This window comes from Lissotriton helveticus, chromosome 6 (assembly GCF_964261635.1).
Source record: "Lissotriton helveticus chromosome 6, aLisHel1.1, whole genome shotgun sequence".
NCBI classification, from domain to species: Eukaryota; Metazoa; Chordata; class Amphibia; order Caudata; family Salamandridae; genus Lissotriton; species Lissotriton helveticus.
The window spans coordinates 1,875,087,050-1,875,099,435 of record NC_136067.1 but is presented as its reverse complement, the minus strand read 5'-3'; the positions used below and the strand labels follow the sequence as shown (position 1 = coordinate 1,875,099,435).

Genomic DNA, 12,386 nt, shown 5'->3' with positions numbered 1-12,386 from the left:
GGCGGCAGCTGTTCTTCATTTTCAGCCCCCTGTGGTTTCTCTGCCTTCTGATCCCTTGTTGGATCTTCTCCATATGGAGCCGGTTGAAGTTGCGCCTTTGCTGCCCCTTGGGGCATCTTTGTTTGACATCATGCTGGGCACATGGGCAAGACCTTCCTCGGGGGACCCTGTTGGTCGTGGTATAGCTCGTTGACACAGTCCTACCCCAAATGATCCGCTCTGTCTGTCCCTTCACCCTAGGGCTCAGGGCCTTGTTGATCAGGCTGCCTTTGACTTAGTCTTCCTCTGCCCTGCCTCTGTTGCCTCCCACCAGCGAATCTAGGTGGTTAGACGCATGTGGTCACCAGCTTTTCGCCTCTGCTGGCATCCGTGCTTTGAATACGGCTTGCGCGTGTGAGCACACATCTTCTACCCTTTGGGACTTAGTCGAGGACCTTCTTCCTTCACTTCCAGAAGGCCCGCGGGTGGACTTGATCCGCCTTCTGCATGATTTCAGGGGAATGGCGCAATTTTCCCTTCGCTCTTCCCTTGGCACCACTGACTCGGTGAGACGAGCTCTTGCTCGGTCTGTGGTTTTACGCCGCCATGTATGGCTGCGCGACAGCCGTTTCCCGTACAATGTTCAGGATGCACTTGGAGATCTGCCGTTCAATGGCGTGGACCTGTTTGACAGCCACGCAGATTCAGGGGTCTCCCGCCTCATGTCTGGACTGCCATGACTTTTGCGGCACAGCTTTCTGCCTTAGTGTTTTTTCCGCTGTATCGGAAATTTTGCCTTGTTAATTTACTTTCAAAGGTGTCCTGGGTTCCTTGCATGGGACCCGGATGGTGTAGGCGGTTGTTCCCCCATTTCAGTATTTGTTTTCAGTACAGCCGGACGGCTGGTTCTGTCTTCCTTTCAGTCCTCTGATTGTGTGCTTTGCCCAAGAGGACTCCCCTCGCAGGGGTTGACACTTACCCTATGTGGGGTATTTATAGGCTATTGGGTAGCTGCCTTAGCACGCTCCTATGGAGTTTTTCACCACAAATTTTGCTATTGGCCTCTTTTTCTGCTGTTCTGCGATCCTCACGTTGGCATCGCTCTATTGCACTTTCGGTGCAGTTGACTCTAGTTGTTGGTGGTACTCCTAAACCTCGGTATGGGTTCCTTACCGTATGGCTTCTGCCTCGCCTGCATTCACAGGGGCGTTTTTCAGCGTCGCTGTGATCCTCTTGCCCTTGATGGCTGCTCTTTTTTGCCAGTCCCTATCCCTAGGGCCCTTTTTCGGTTCAGGCGCAGTTCTCACCACTGACACCCTGGCCTCGTTTTGCAACAGGATGCCACCACTGTGTGGCACACTTGATAGTGTTGCTGCAACCCGAAGTTGCACCCTGGTATAATTGCTATCATGGGGTGTTTGCGTTGTTTATTTCACTTCTGTGTTGCTGGTTCTCCCCTCCCCTTTCAAGGTTGGTTAGGAGTTCCTCGTACTTCAGCCCTTTCTGGGCTTGTCTTTGCATGTGGCGGTTATGTTATGTACATCTCTACTGTACATTGCCTTGTGCCCTCGTTTTCTGGGCACTTTCCCTTTAATGGTTTTTACACATTCCCTGCTGCTTCCGCGCAGTTGTTTCCCACACTTCTGCTTTGTTTCCTACTGTATCCCTCTCAAGTGGAGTGTCCTATTTCGGATACTCGCTTCTTGGGTCCCTGGACCATTAGGTTGGTCCTGCTGTTTCCACTATCGTGTCTGGCTCCATTTCCTCATCTCTCTTGCGGGGGACGGTTGCTCCTCCCGTACAAGGGGCTGATGTAGTTTATGGGCCTGTCCAGTTCTGCTTCCATGGCTGTTTGTACTTTTCGCGTACTATAGTATTTTATTGTGTTATGTTTCATTTTTTAGCGTATTTCTTCTTCTTACTCTATATCTGCTCTGTGTTCTCACACAGCAGAATCGTGCAGGCAACATTCTTTCATGCGGTGTCCGTGGTCCTTGACCCAGTATGCTCATACTACAAGCCCTTATGTGGGTGTCCAGCTTGCCTGGTACCCCTTTTTGCCGGTTGCCTTGCTATTGTCTCTCGTGTTGTTCTAGCGTCCACACAGTATGCTTCTGTATCTTCCACTCCTCTGCTTGACTACCGTTCTTACTGTAGTCCTGTTTTGGGTGCTTCTGCTGATTGACGTCAGCCCTTTCACATGTCTTGTGACAGTCCGACTATGTAATGGCGTGTCTTCTGTTTCTGGTACTCCCTGTACTTTCTGGCCATGGATCGGCATCCTGCCAATGCTGTCCCACTTATTTTGGCTGGTGCAGGCTTCAACAGTCCCTTTTTTTCACTGTTGTGCATACTGGAGCGAAATGCGCTGCCTCTGTTATACCAGTTGCCATCTCTCTGGGTTTTACTTACGGTCGGCACTCCGTATCCTATGGATCCATCAGTCCTAGGTTCAGTTCCGCTTCTTTGCGAGGTCATGTACTTTCCTTTTAACACCGACATATCTAGTACCTGTTTTCTTTCTCTCACACCCGGTATACATACGGGGTTTTCATGCTGTTCTTGGATGGCTTCTGGTGCCTTTGCCTCCAACTGTTTTTCGCTCTTGTCTGAGCTTTATGGTCTTGTGTGGCTGCGCTGGCTTGCGATCCCCACTGTGTCTCGTCACTTTGTTGACGGCTACGTTCCCTCTGGAACTTAATGGGGTTCAGTCACAGACCCGCCTCCTCTAGGGGTATGGCTTTGGTATCTATTCTATGTTAAGGAATCTGTGGCTAGACGTCTCTGTCAGATAAACAAGTTACTTACCTTCGGTAACGATGTATCTGGAAGAGACATAGTCTAGCTGCAGATTCCTTAACGCCCGCCTGTCCTTCCAGTTCTGCGAGGGCCTTTTCAGGGTGGGCTTTCTACATTCGCCTCCCTCCGGGTGGCATGACCCTTCTGCAAGGTGACATTTTCACTTCACTCCGTCACAGGATGCTTCATTCTGTTTTCATTGCCCTATTCTGCCCATTCTCGTAATTGGGCGGTATGGTCAAGTGTCATGTATCCTTTCCAACCCTCCGCCCTGGGTTGTACAGTGTGGGGTCTATTTATGTTTTTTCCCACCCACCCTTTATCTTTCGCTTTGGGGTCTCTTACCGCCCCTGCTCTCCATTGGTTGGTCTATTGGCTCTGCCACATTTTATAGATCTCTTATTGGGGATACAATGTCTCTTTCTGGTGACGTCTTGTGGTCAATTGTCCTAGCTCCTTTGTTCCGGACTTGTTGTCCTTCACGGTTATACATTATGGTTGCGGACTTTGTCGTCTGCCGTGATGTTGTTTAAATCTTCCTCTGCCTCCAAGAGTGGTTGGCCTTCACTTTTGCGTTGTAGCTGCTCAGAGCGCTGCTCCGCTCTTTTTCTTTTACTAGTTTTTAATGGTGCTGTTTTTTGGTCTTTTATGGTGCTGTTTTTCACCATTCAATGTCTTTTCCTTTTTCATCATTTTTGCACAGCACACTGTTCCCATATTCTACCAGGGTTTTTTTTTTTGGTGGTGGCTCCTCGTGGCACGGAAAAGTTTCTCTGCCGAAAACAGACATCAGCTTGCCGGGGAATCATATGGCTCCGCTGACGTCACGTCCGTGGACGACGTAAGGTCGGAGCCGTGCGGCGCCGCCCCCGGCGCGTAGAGGTGCGGCTGTGGAAAGTTTCCCAGATCCAGTCTGACGCCTGTGGATATTCTAAGTTAAGGAATCTGCGGCTAGATTATGTCTCTACCAGATACATCGTTACCGTAGGTAAGTAACTTGTTCATTGTGTCTCCATGATAAGTTTGGTAGTTTTATAGGACAAGATACCTTAGCTTCTTCATTGAGGGAGACTCTGGTTTTGATCTGAATCTTGAGAAAAATATACACTAGGTTTACTGCTTCTAGTTACGTAACTACAAGCTTAGCACTATGTACAGATGTATCAGCAATTCAACATGAGCATTTCAAAAACACAAATAATGCATACGACATAGAAAAAGTGCTATCTGTCAATGAAAACAGTATCTGAACGATCTTGACTTCCAGCATCAATTACCGTTGGTGAAAATATGGCAGCATCTTCATATGAAACATTGAGTCATCGACAAAAACACAATATTTAGGACAAAACACAATTTGCAGTGATTTAACTGCTCCACAACATCAAACACATACCTCACATTAACAATCACACTCGGTATCACACCCAGGCGCTAAGCGTACCTTCGGTATGAAGTCCAGCGGTCCAAGTGGCCAATACCATCAAACTGACAGAAAAAAAATTGCTCTGTCAAAAGATTCCATAACCCGCTCCTAGAGCATGCTCTGTGTGGTACACAGGACTAAGTGAGCCTAATACTCTGTCCATATCGGCTCCAGGACAAAGACTATAACAATAGTTCACAGAAAAAAGTAATAACTCGAGAACCACAAGCCCCTCTTGGCCAAACACAAGTTACAACTAATCTCCCATTTCCAAATCTTTTTCCCTAACTGTCCAAATCACACCCAGGGGCAAAGCGTACATCAGTGTCACACCCAGCGGGCCAAGCATAACGACTGTGTCACACCCAGCGGAAAAAGCATATCATCTGTGTTATGCCCAGGCGGTCCAAATGGCCAACACCTTACTTCTTTCAAATATCAATGGCGTTGGAAAACAGGTGGCACGGAGAAACCATGTAAGATAAAACAAATTAGATTGAGATGTCAACTCTGACAATAAATAAAATAAATATTCACCTTTCCTAGCGTGCTACCGAGAAAAGGTGGCTTCTGTGGGATCGCCTCCGAAGCAGCTGTTCGACTACTTGGCTAGGACATATAAAATAGCTAACATGCCAGTTTTCTGTCAATGGCAGGATGCTGAGGTTATCTTTGTATGCTTCTCCCTAGTTTGATATACACCACATGCTTTACTAAGGTTCTGATGTGGCCTCCTACCCTCTGTGACAGCTGCTTCAGGATGGACCCCCCCCCCCCTGCGGATTCAGCAGAACATCCGATCAATTGCCGTGTCTGCTCACCTTCCTTGTTGCACAAATGTGAATCCGTCTACATGGGGATCCCTTCCTTTGGCTACAGTCTGGTACAAGGCACCATTCAGCTACTGGCTGGCTCGATAAAATGTTTCTTGAACATGAAATACCTTGAAAAAAACAAGAGGCGTTCAGCAAATCAGGAACAGTTTGTTTAATTAACCCCTTGAATGCTGGTGACGGAACCACTCCGTCACCAGCCACGGACAAGCTGTGCTGGTGACGGAGTGGTTCTGTCACGGCCCGGCCGCCGCGCCTGCACGGCATTAATTCTGCGCCTGCGCAGAGCGTTCCATTGAGTGGGCGGGGCCGTGACGGAACCACTCTCTCACAAGCACAGCGCGCCCGAGCATGGCGGCGGCGCCGCGCGGAATTACCGCTGCGGACAAGGGGTTAAACAAGGAGGATGGGAGCAAATTCACAGGCATAGGGTCAGACGACTGCCTCAATTTACAATTGGTTTAACACAGACTTTTATATAGTTCATTTGCTGTGATGAAATGTTTCCTGTGATGCTTTTTTGGTAAGGAATGTGTACCTGTCTTTTTCTACTAGGGCTTCAGAAGACCTGAAAAGTCACATGACTGTAGCAAACACAATGGAAGACTTTCAGAAGGAACTTGATTCTAAAAAGGTACTATATGGTCTTGGTTGCTCATAGATACCAGTTTCTATTGTTTATTTTAAACAACACTATTCTATTTGATCCTCAACTTTATGTAACTATGTTGACCAATTTGAAAAGGTTGGCGTATAAGTATTCTACACCTTGAAACTGAAGTGCTGGTTTGAGACACAAGTCTGTTGCCAGTGCAGAGTGTAGTGTGGTCTGAACAATGAAATAATTATTTTTGCAGGATGAGCAGCTCAGGTTCAAGAGGAAGCCTGGCCTCCACATTGGGCTTTATGGAATCTCAGGTTCAGTAGTAGGTTGGCAGTGCTTCAACACAGTTATCGGGATGAGGAATAAAAGGAGCAGATGTGGTGTGTCGTAGAGGTAAAGAAAGCTTTGTGACATATTCACATAGCCTTGAAGATGTACCTCTTCTGGATTGGCAACCAGTGAAGGGATCTGAGATTAGATATTCTAGAGCATCTGTTTAGTCCAAGGGGTAGGGAGGCAGTTGCATTCGGAGTGTATTGCAGGTAGCTATGGAGTATGCAAGGATGCCAAGATAAAAAGGTGAGCTAAAATAAGAGATTGGGGTGACTGTTCTGTACTAGTGGCCAGGAACACATGGTAGAGGTTTGTACAGAACCTTGTAGAGAGTGGAGAAGTGTGGCTCACTGGTTAGAGGAGGCAGACCTGGAAGCAGAGGTCAGCCCGGGACCAGGGTTCAATTCCCGGCTCGGTGGGGTCTTGAGTCCTAAAATGTCCATGGACTCGACAATTCTCGCTCCAGTGCCTACTCGATTCACGGGTTCACACTCTGCGACTCTGGGCAATAGCTTGCTTAATCTCCACAATGGCCCCTCGCGGTGGGATGCCTGGCTTTCACCTTGCGGATACCCTGCCGGGGTTATCTCACAGGGGAATACCAGGACGGGTTCCCTAAGCAAGCGCTTAGAAACCGCTCGGTGATTTGCGCTATATAAATTCCTGCACATTTACATTTACATTTACATTTACCTTCATAAGAAGAAAATGGGCACTGGTACATTTGTTGATGTGCATGGTCAAGGAGGATTTGGGAGTAAAAAACTAGCTCACAGATTTCAGGCTGAAACATCAGAGGCAGCTGACTGACTTAATTCCTTAAGCCTCCAGGAGCAGTAGCAGCAGGATCTACTTCCAAAGATGAGTACTTCTGTCCTACTATTATTAAAGCATAGAGTTTTGGCATTCATCCAAGTGGCTACTTCTCTGATACAGTCGTTGAACTGGGATAGACCGAGGTGAAAATTGCCATCAAGATGCAGCATTAATATATTTGACACAGAAGGAACTGGGGGCGTTAAATAATAAAGGTTTTGTTACAGTGGGACTAGTAATGATGTTTCTGCTGTATTCTTCATACCACAGATTTTTCACTTTTTGAATATCCGCAAACACCAGACTGATACCAGAACTTCTTCAGAAATTGCTCCTTTTGCAGGTTTCCTGTAATTGCTCCTTTGTGCTAGTAGGTGGCACGATCTGACTCCGCTGCAGTGTTGTCCAGGCTCTGGAAGAGATGGCCTATTCCAATGTAGGTGGCAATGCTGGTAGCAGAAACTGCGGACTAGTCCTAAGACGCACTGGCACTCACATCAACCCACAGCACCACCCTCCAAGGTTTCTAGGGCTGGGGCCAAGTCACTCATCAGCTGTTGGCGTAGTTTATTCCTTTTTATCAGATGGCCATTCTGGAATGGTTTACTTGTATTCTACTCGCAGGCAGGGCCAGATCAGCAGGCAGGAGGGCAGCACCCAACTAACTTGTAGCCCCTAAGAGCAATCAGATCAGCCTGAGTCACAATCCCCCTACTCTGTAGTCTGCACGCCAGCCAGCCCAGTTACGACAAAATAGACGCCCATTGTCCTCCCTTATATAGCCTGGGCCCTGGTCACTAGAGGCTACTGGAAGGTTCTAGAACCCCCTAATGCTGTCCTTTGGACCAGAGCTCTGAGGTAATTCCTGCCAGGCGTCCATCTTAGGAACCCTATCTACCCACCATTTTAGAAAGGCGCACCTGCACCTCAGCACTGATTAGCAGTGGTGGGCACCCGGAGACCTAAGGCCACACAAAAAGGACTGGTGGATAAAAATAATGAGAGGCAGAAAGGGACCAAAAACAAAAATAAGAGGAGACCAGCCAAAAAGCTGACCGGTCTAACAGAAGCTACACAATCACTCGAATATCTTGTCATGAACATCTCTTCTGTTGCTTTAATCACACAACATATTGCAGTTTTAAATAAGGGAACATCCTTTGTGCCTGCATACAAAACCAAGGCACTAGAGTGAGATTGCGGATTTCAAATTCATGCAGATTTTACGCTTGAAATATTTTTCAGCACTGTGGAAACTCAGGTAAAAAGATTGGGGACGCCTAGCTATAAGGAGTTCAAAAGCAACTTTGTCTCCCTTGTGACATAAAACATTAGATATGTTTGGAATTTTGGCCAACAGTGATTTGAAATCACTGAATTACGATCAATACAGTCCTAACAACTTAACTAACAAAGAATGGGGCCTCCCACGAACGTTTGCAAACAACTCAAATGTTTCATTTCAGTCAGCAGATAAAGGAGGTGGCTTTGTGGTCATGGACGTTAAATATTATGATAAAAAAGTTAACACTCTTGTTGAAGATGAAAGCATCTACATGCCACTTGATGCTGACCCCACCAGGTTTTTCAGGTAATCTTGAAAAAGATTTTAAAATAGGCTTTGGAAATGGAATGGTGTCACCTTTAAGGTTACAAAAAGGAAGGAGCCAATACTGGGGGGCGACAGTTCGACTATTTATTCAGCACAAAAGAAAGGACTGTGTGGAACACAACAACAATAAGAGTCCAGGGTCCTTTGTTCTTCAGGTTCTTATCCCCTTGTCATGAACGGCCGGGTTCCAGCGTATGCCAAAGAAAAGAATAATAACGAGGCTTTAGTAGACTGTCACGTTTCTACGTAATTGGCCAGGACAGGGAGTGGGGGATCAGGTAACCACCACCACCACCACTGCTATGCCGACTTTGTATAAGGACCCGTGATTGTGCAGAGGGAAGAACACGGTGCCCCGACAGTACCTCGGCGGCCTACCCTGTCCCTACCCTCTTGAACTGAAACAATGCCCGCAAACGGCCACGCACCTGGAGAAGCCACGCGTCCTCCTTCGCGTGGCTGGGCGGAACACAGAAACGTTGGCCTCCTGGCTTCACTGCTACCGCTGCACCCTCCGTCAGGTTCTCGTTGCCGGCTTCTCTGCAACCGATGTCGGCTCTCAGAAGGGGCTCCTCCGCGTTGTCTTCGGCTTCTGGTCCTGTCGGTCCATCCTCGTCCCGGCTGGCGTGAGATTCCTGGCGCTGCACGTCTTCCTCCCAAGACGCGTCCTTCGGGGGCACATGAGCGTTGGCGTCTTCCGGGTCCTCCTCCATAAGACGCGAGGTCGCCTCTGATAGGCCCACAAAGTCAGGTGGTCCGGGGACGTGAAACCCCAGGCTATCCTTAAAGGGCCCGTAGCTGTCGGTCTGTGGGGAAGACAAAGAGGCAGTTAACTCAGCCTGTGCCGAGCATGGGACCCCCTGACAAATGGATTAAGTGAAAAGTCCAAACAGTTATTGACATTAGAATTTACACGAAGACCGAAAATGTATATGTGACCAAAGATTCATAAACATCCCACAGTTCCTTCATTCAGACCAATCGTGTCAATGGGGGTTCTCTACATGAACCTTTGTTTGGGTCAATATCAGGACACCATTGGTTATATGGGCTTTCTTGCTTTCACTGGGGAGAAGCTTTCTCTTCTGCACAGAGAATCCAATAGCTAGGTGGGATTTCCCTAGAAATGTCTGGTCTGGAATTATCTAGTAAATAGAATATGGAAATCCTTTTTAGGAATAAGATCAAACATGTCAGTGGTATGTTTTGGCGAAGGGAGAACAGTGAGGATGGCACAGCTGAGGTAGTCTTGAGGGAGGCACAAGATTCATTGAGACAGTGCTGGTGGGGTGAGAAGTGACGGGTCAAACTATGGGTGCGGTATAGAGAGAGAGAGAACCGTTATCGAGGGCGTGATATGGAGAAGGATGCACGTTTGCCTTGGACAGAAGGCATGAAAGTACTGTTCAGAGCACAGTGCAGAGATGATCCAAGTTATTGATCATGCGGTGTAAAGAATGAGATTTGGAAGCATGACTGGCTCAAGGCAAAGAGGGGCTTTCCTTAGGTCAGCGTTTGTGCTGGTATGGGCTTAAGGTTGTCTGAAGTCCAGGATGTCCAAAAGGGCTCATAGCAGTGTTTCAGGTGCAGTGGTGATAACCTGCTTAAGGTAAGGACAAGCTGCTATCTATAACGTCCCAGTTACCTTTTGATTTTTTGTGAATTTCTAAGGTTTTTTAAATTCTATTTCCTAACTGTAACGCCCTTTTGCCCAGTTTGATATCGGAGAAGTAAAACAGAAATGGAAAAGCATCCATTACACCATCAAGTACAGGGTTTGCAACTATAAATTCGAATCTCCGGCTCATATTCTATGAAGCTGTCCTAGCCTGCTTAAGGAACAAGCCACTTAATTACTTCCTTGCTTTTGCATATTGAGGGATAGAACCTGTGCAGAGGCTGTGAAAAAATGTTTGAAGAATTCAGATATGCAGCTCGCCACTGGCTTTTTAAAGTTCATATAAATTGCATGAGTCAAATTACAAATTTCTTCAGGCCCCATGAACACACATCACATCGAGGGCCCAGTCTGCATTGTCCTCATTAGAGTGTAGCAGCTGGGTTTGATATCCAGTGGGAGGAACTTATCAGCGAACTTGATATTGTTTGCTGAAATCCTCCACACCAACTCTGTTGAGAGAAAACATTTGACTGCCAGTTTCATTATTAATTTACGGTTTTAATGACTAGCCAGTCTCCAAGAGTTACATGAGTGTAGTGTTCATTTTCCAATGGTTTTTATTAACGACGCAATTTCAGAAAATAAATATGGCTCCATATAAATATTTTCTTTGTGTACCTTGTAAATGTAAATGTATAGGCATTTATATAGCGCACTACTTACCCGTAGGGTCCCAAGGCGCTTCGACCGCTGCGAAACCCTTCCTGGCTTCCCTGAGAGATGGTCCCTTAATGGGTATCTCCAGGGTGAGACCAGGCATCCCCGGCGGTCTGGTGGGGCCGTTAGTGAAGATGAGGCAAGCTAATGCCCAGAGTTGCCGAGTGTGATCGCTGATCAGAGTGGGAACCGAGGCGAGAGAATTATCGAGTCCGCTGACCCTGGTCCAGAAACCTGCCGCGCCGGGAATCGAACCCTGGTCCCGGGCCGTCCTCTGCTCTCGGGTCTGCCGCCTCTAACCAGTGAGCCACACTACTTCACTTCACTACCTTCAACCCTATGCAGAGGGAGACTGAATACAGTAAGGCCTGCAAAGATGGGCTTGACAACTTCCATTTAATAACCACCCCACTGATCATGTACAACTCATGCTGCTCTTGCCAAACATTATGATTTTGCTTTTCTCAGTTACTATTCAGATAGTTGGGCAATGCTTATCTGAGTTTTTTTGTATTCATTTGCACTTACCACTCTGCTAAACGCATTTTGTAGGCTTCTGTCAAACCCAAATCATGTGTGACCACTGACCTTCTTTTTAGCAGTCGCACTGTGCTCGAGAAAATGTCTCTCCCTAAGACAACTGGATTCAAATTGTGTAGGAATTGTCGCAAACAAATGTCTGTGACAAACTCTTGCTAAGTGTTTCTTTGGTGCCTGGCATCGGAATACCACACCTGGGGATGTAATGAATTCAAAGGCCACACAGGACTTTTCATAGCCAAACATAGGAGAGCTCAACGTTTGCGACCAGTAAACATGGAAAGGAAGATCCTGTTCCTGCATCACGGTCAAAGTCTTTTGGTAAATCTAAGAGCAAGCATAAGAAGTCAAAGCGGAAATAGGCCACTGTTCGAGGCATGTGGGCTGCTAAATTCATATCTTAGCATTAGATCGCCGCCTAGTGTTGGGCTCGGATGATTGCACATTGTTGTCCTGGAAGAGTCTTCGAAGTATCCTGAGATAGGTGGCTCCTCCCCTGGACTACAGTGCGCATGGGCATCGGCTCCATCCCCAGATTGTTTTTTTCCGCCATTGGGTTCGGATGTGGTCTCGACGTCTTACTGTCGGAACCAAGTAAAACTATCTTTTACCGGCCAAAAGGCCTCGATTTTCTTGCGTCGGTATTGTCTGCGCTCGGTCTCGAGTCTTCCGTCTCTTGAAGCCGGAATAAGCGGAGTTTTCTTCGCTTTCTACACTTTGAGGCCTTCTCATCGCGACACGACAGCAAGCCTTTACGGACATGGAGCGGAGCCCGTTCAAGTACTGCCCGCTCTGTGGGTCTAAGTACCCACACATCGATCTACACCCTGTGTGTAACAAGTGCCTTTCACCGGACCACGACGACGGCAAGTGCAAGGCCTGTGCACAGTTCCGCTCCAAGAAAACTCTCAAGCTTCGGCGCGCGGTGCGCTTGGAAGCTAGGCAAGCGGCCCCAGATCCGGAGAACATCTTCGGCGACCCGGAGGAAGAGCTCCAGGGTCACCTTCTACAAATCTCCCCATCACAGACGGAGGTCGAGGCGGATCCGGGTGACGACGACGGAGTCGCGGGTCAGGTCCTCGAATACGTCGAAGAGGTAGGAGACG

At 47.6% G+C, this 12,386-nt stretch overlaps 1 protein-coding gene across 4 annotated transcripts in view; it reads left to right on the top strand.

Moving 5' to 3' along the window:
* EPRS1 (glutamyl-prolyl-tRNA synthetase 1) overlaps positions 1 to 12,386 on the top strand; it is a 961,840-nt gene that overhangs the window by 918,407 nt on the left and 31,047 nt on the right. For all 4 annotated transcript variants that reach the window (XM_078649796.1, XM_078649798.1, XM_078649799.1 and 1 more), the window contains one exon: positions 5,593 to 5,671. In XM_078649796.1, coding sequence (XP_078505922.1) covers positions 5,593 to 5,671 — 79 coding nt within the window. The remainder of the gene's footprint in view (positions 1 to 5,592; positions 5,672 to 12,386) is intronic.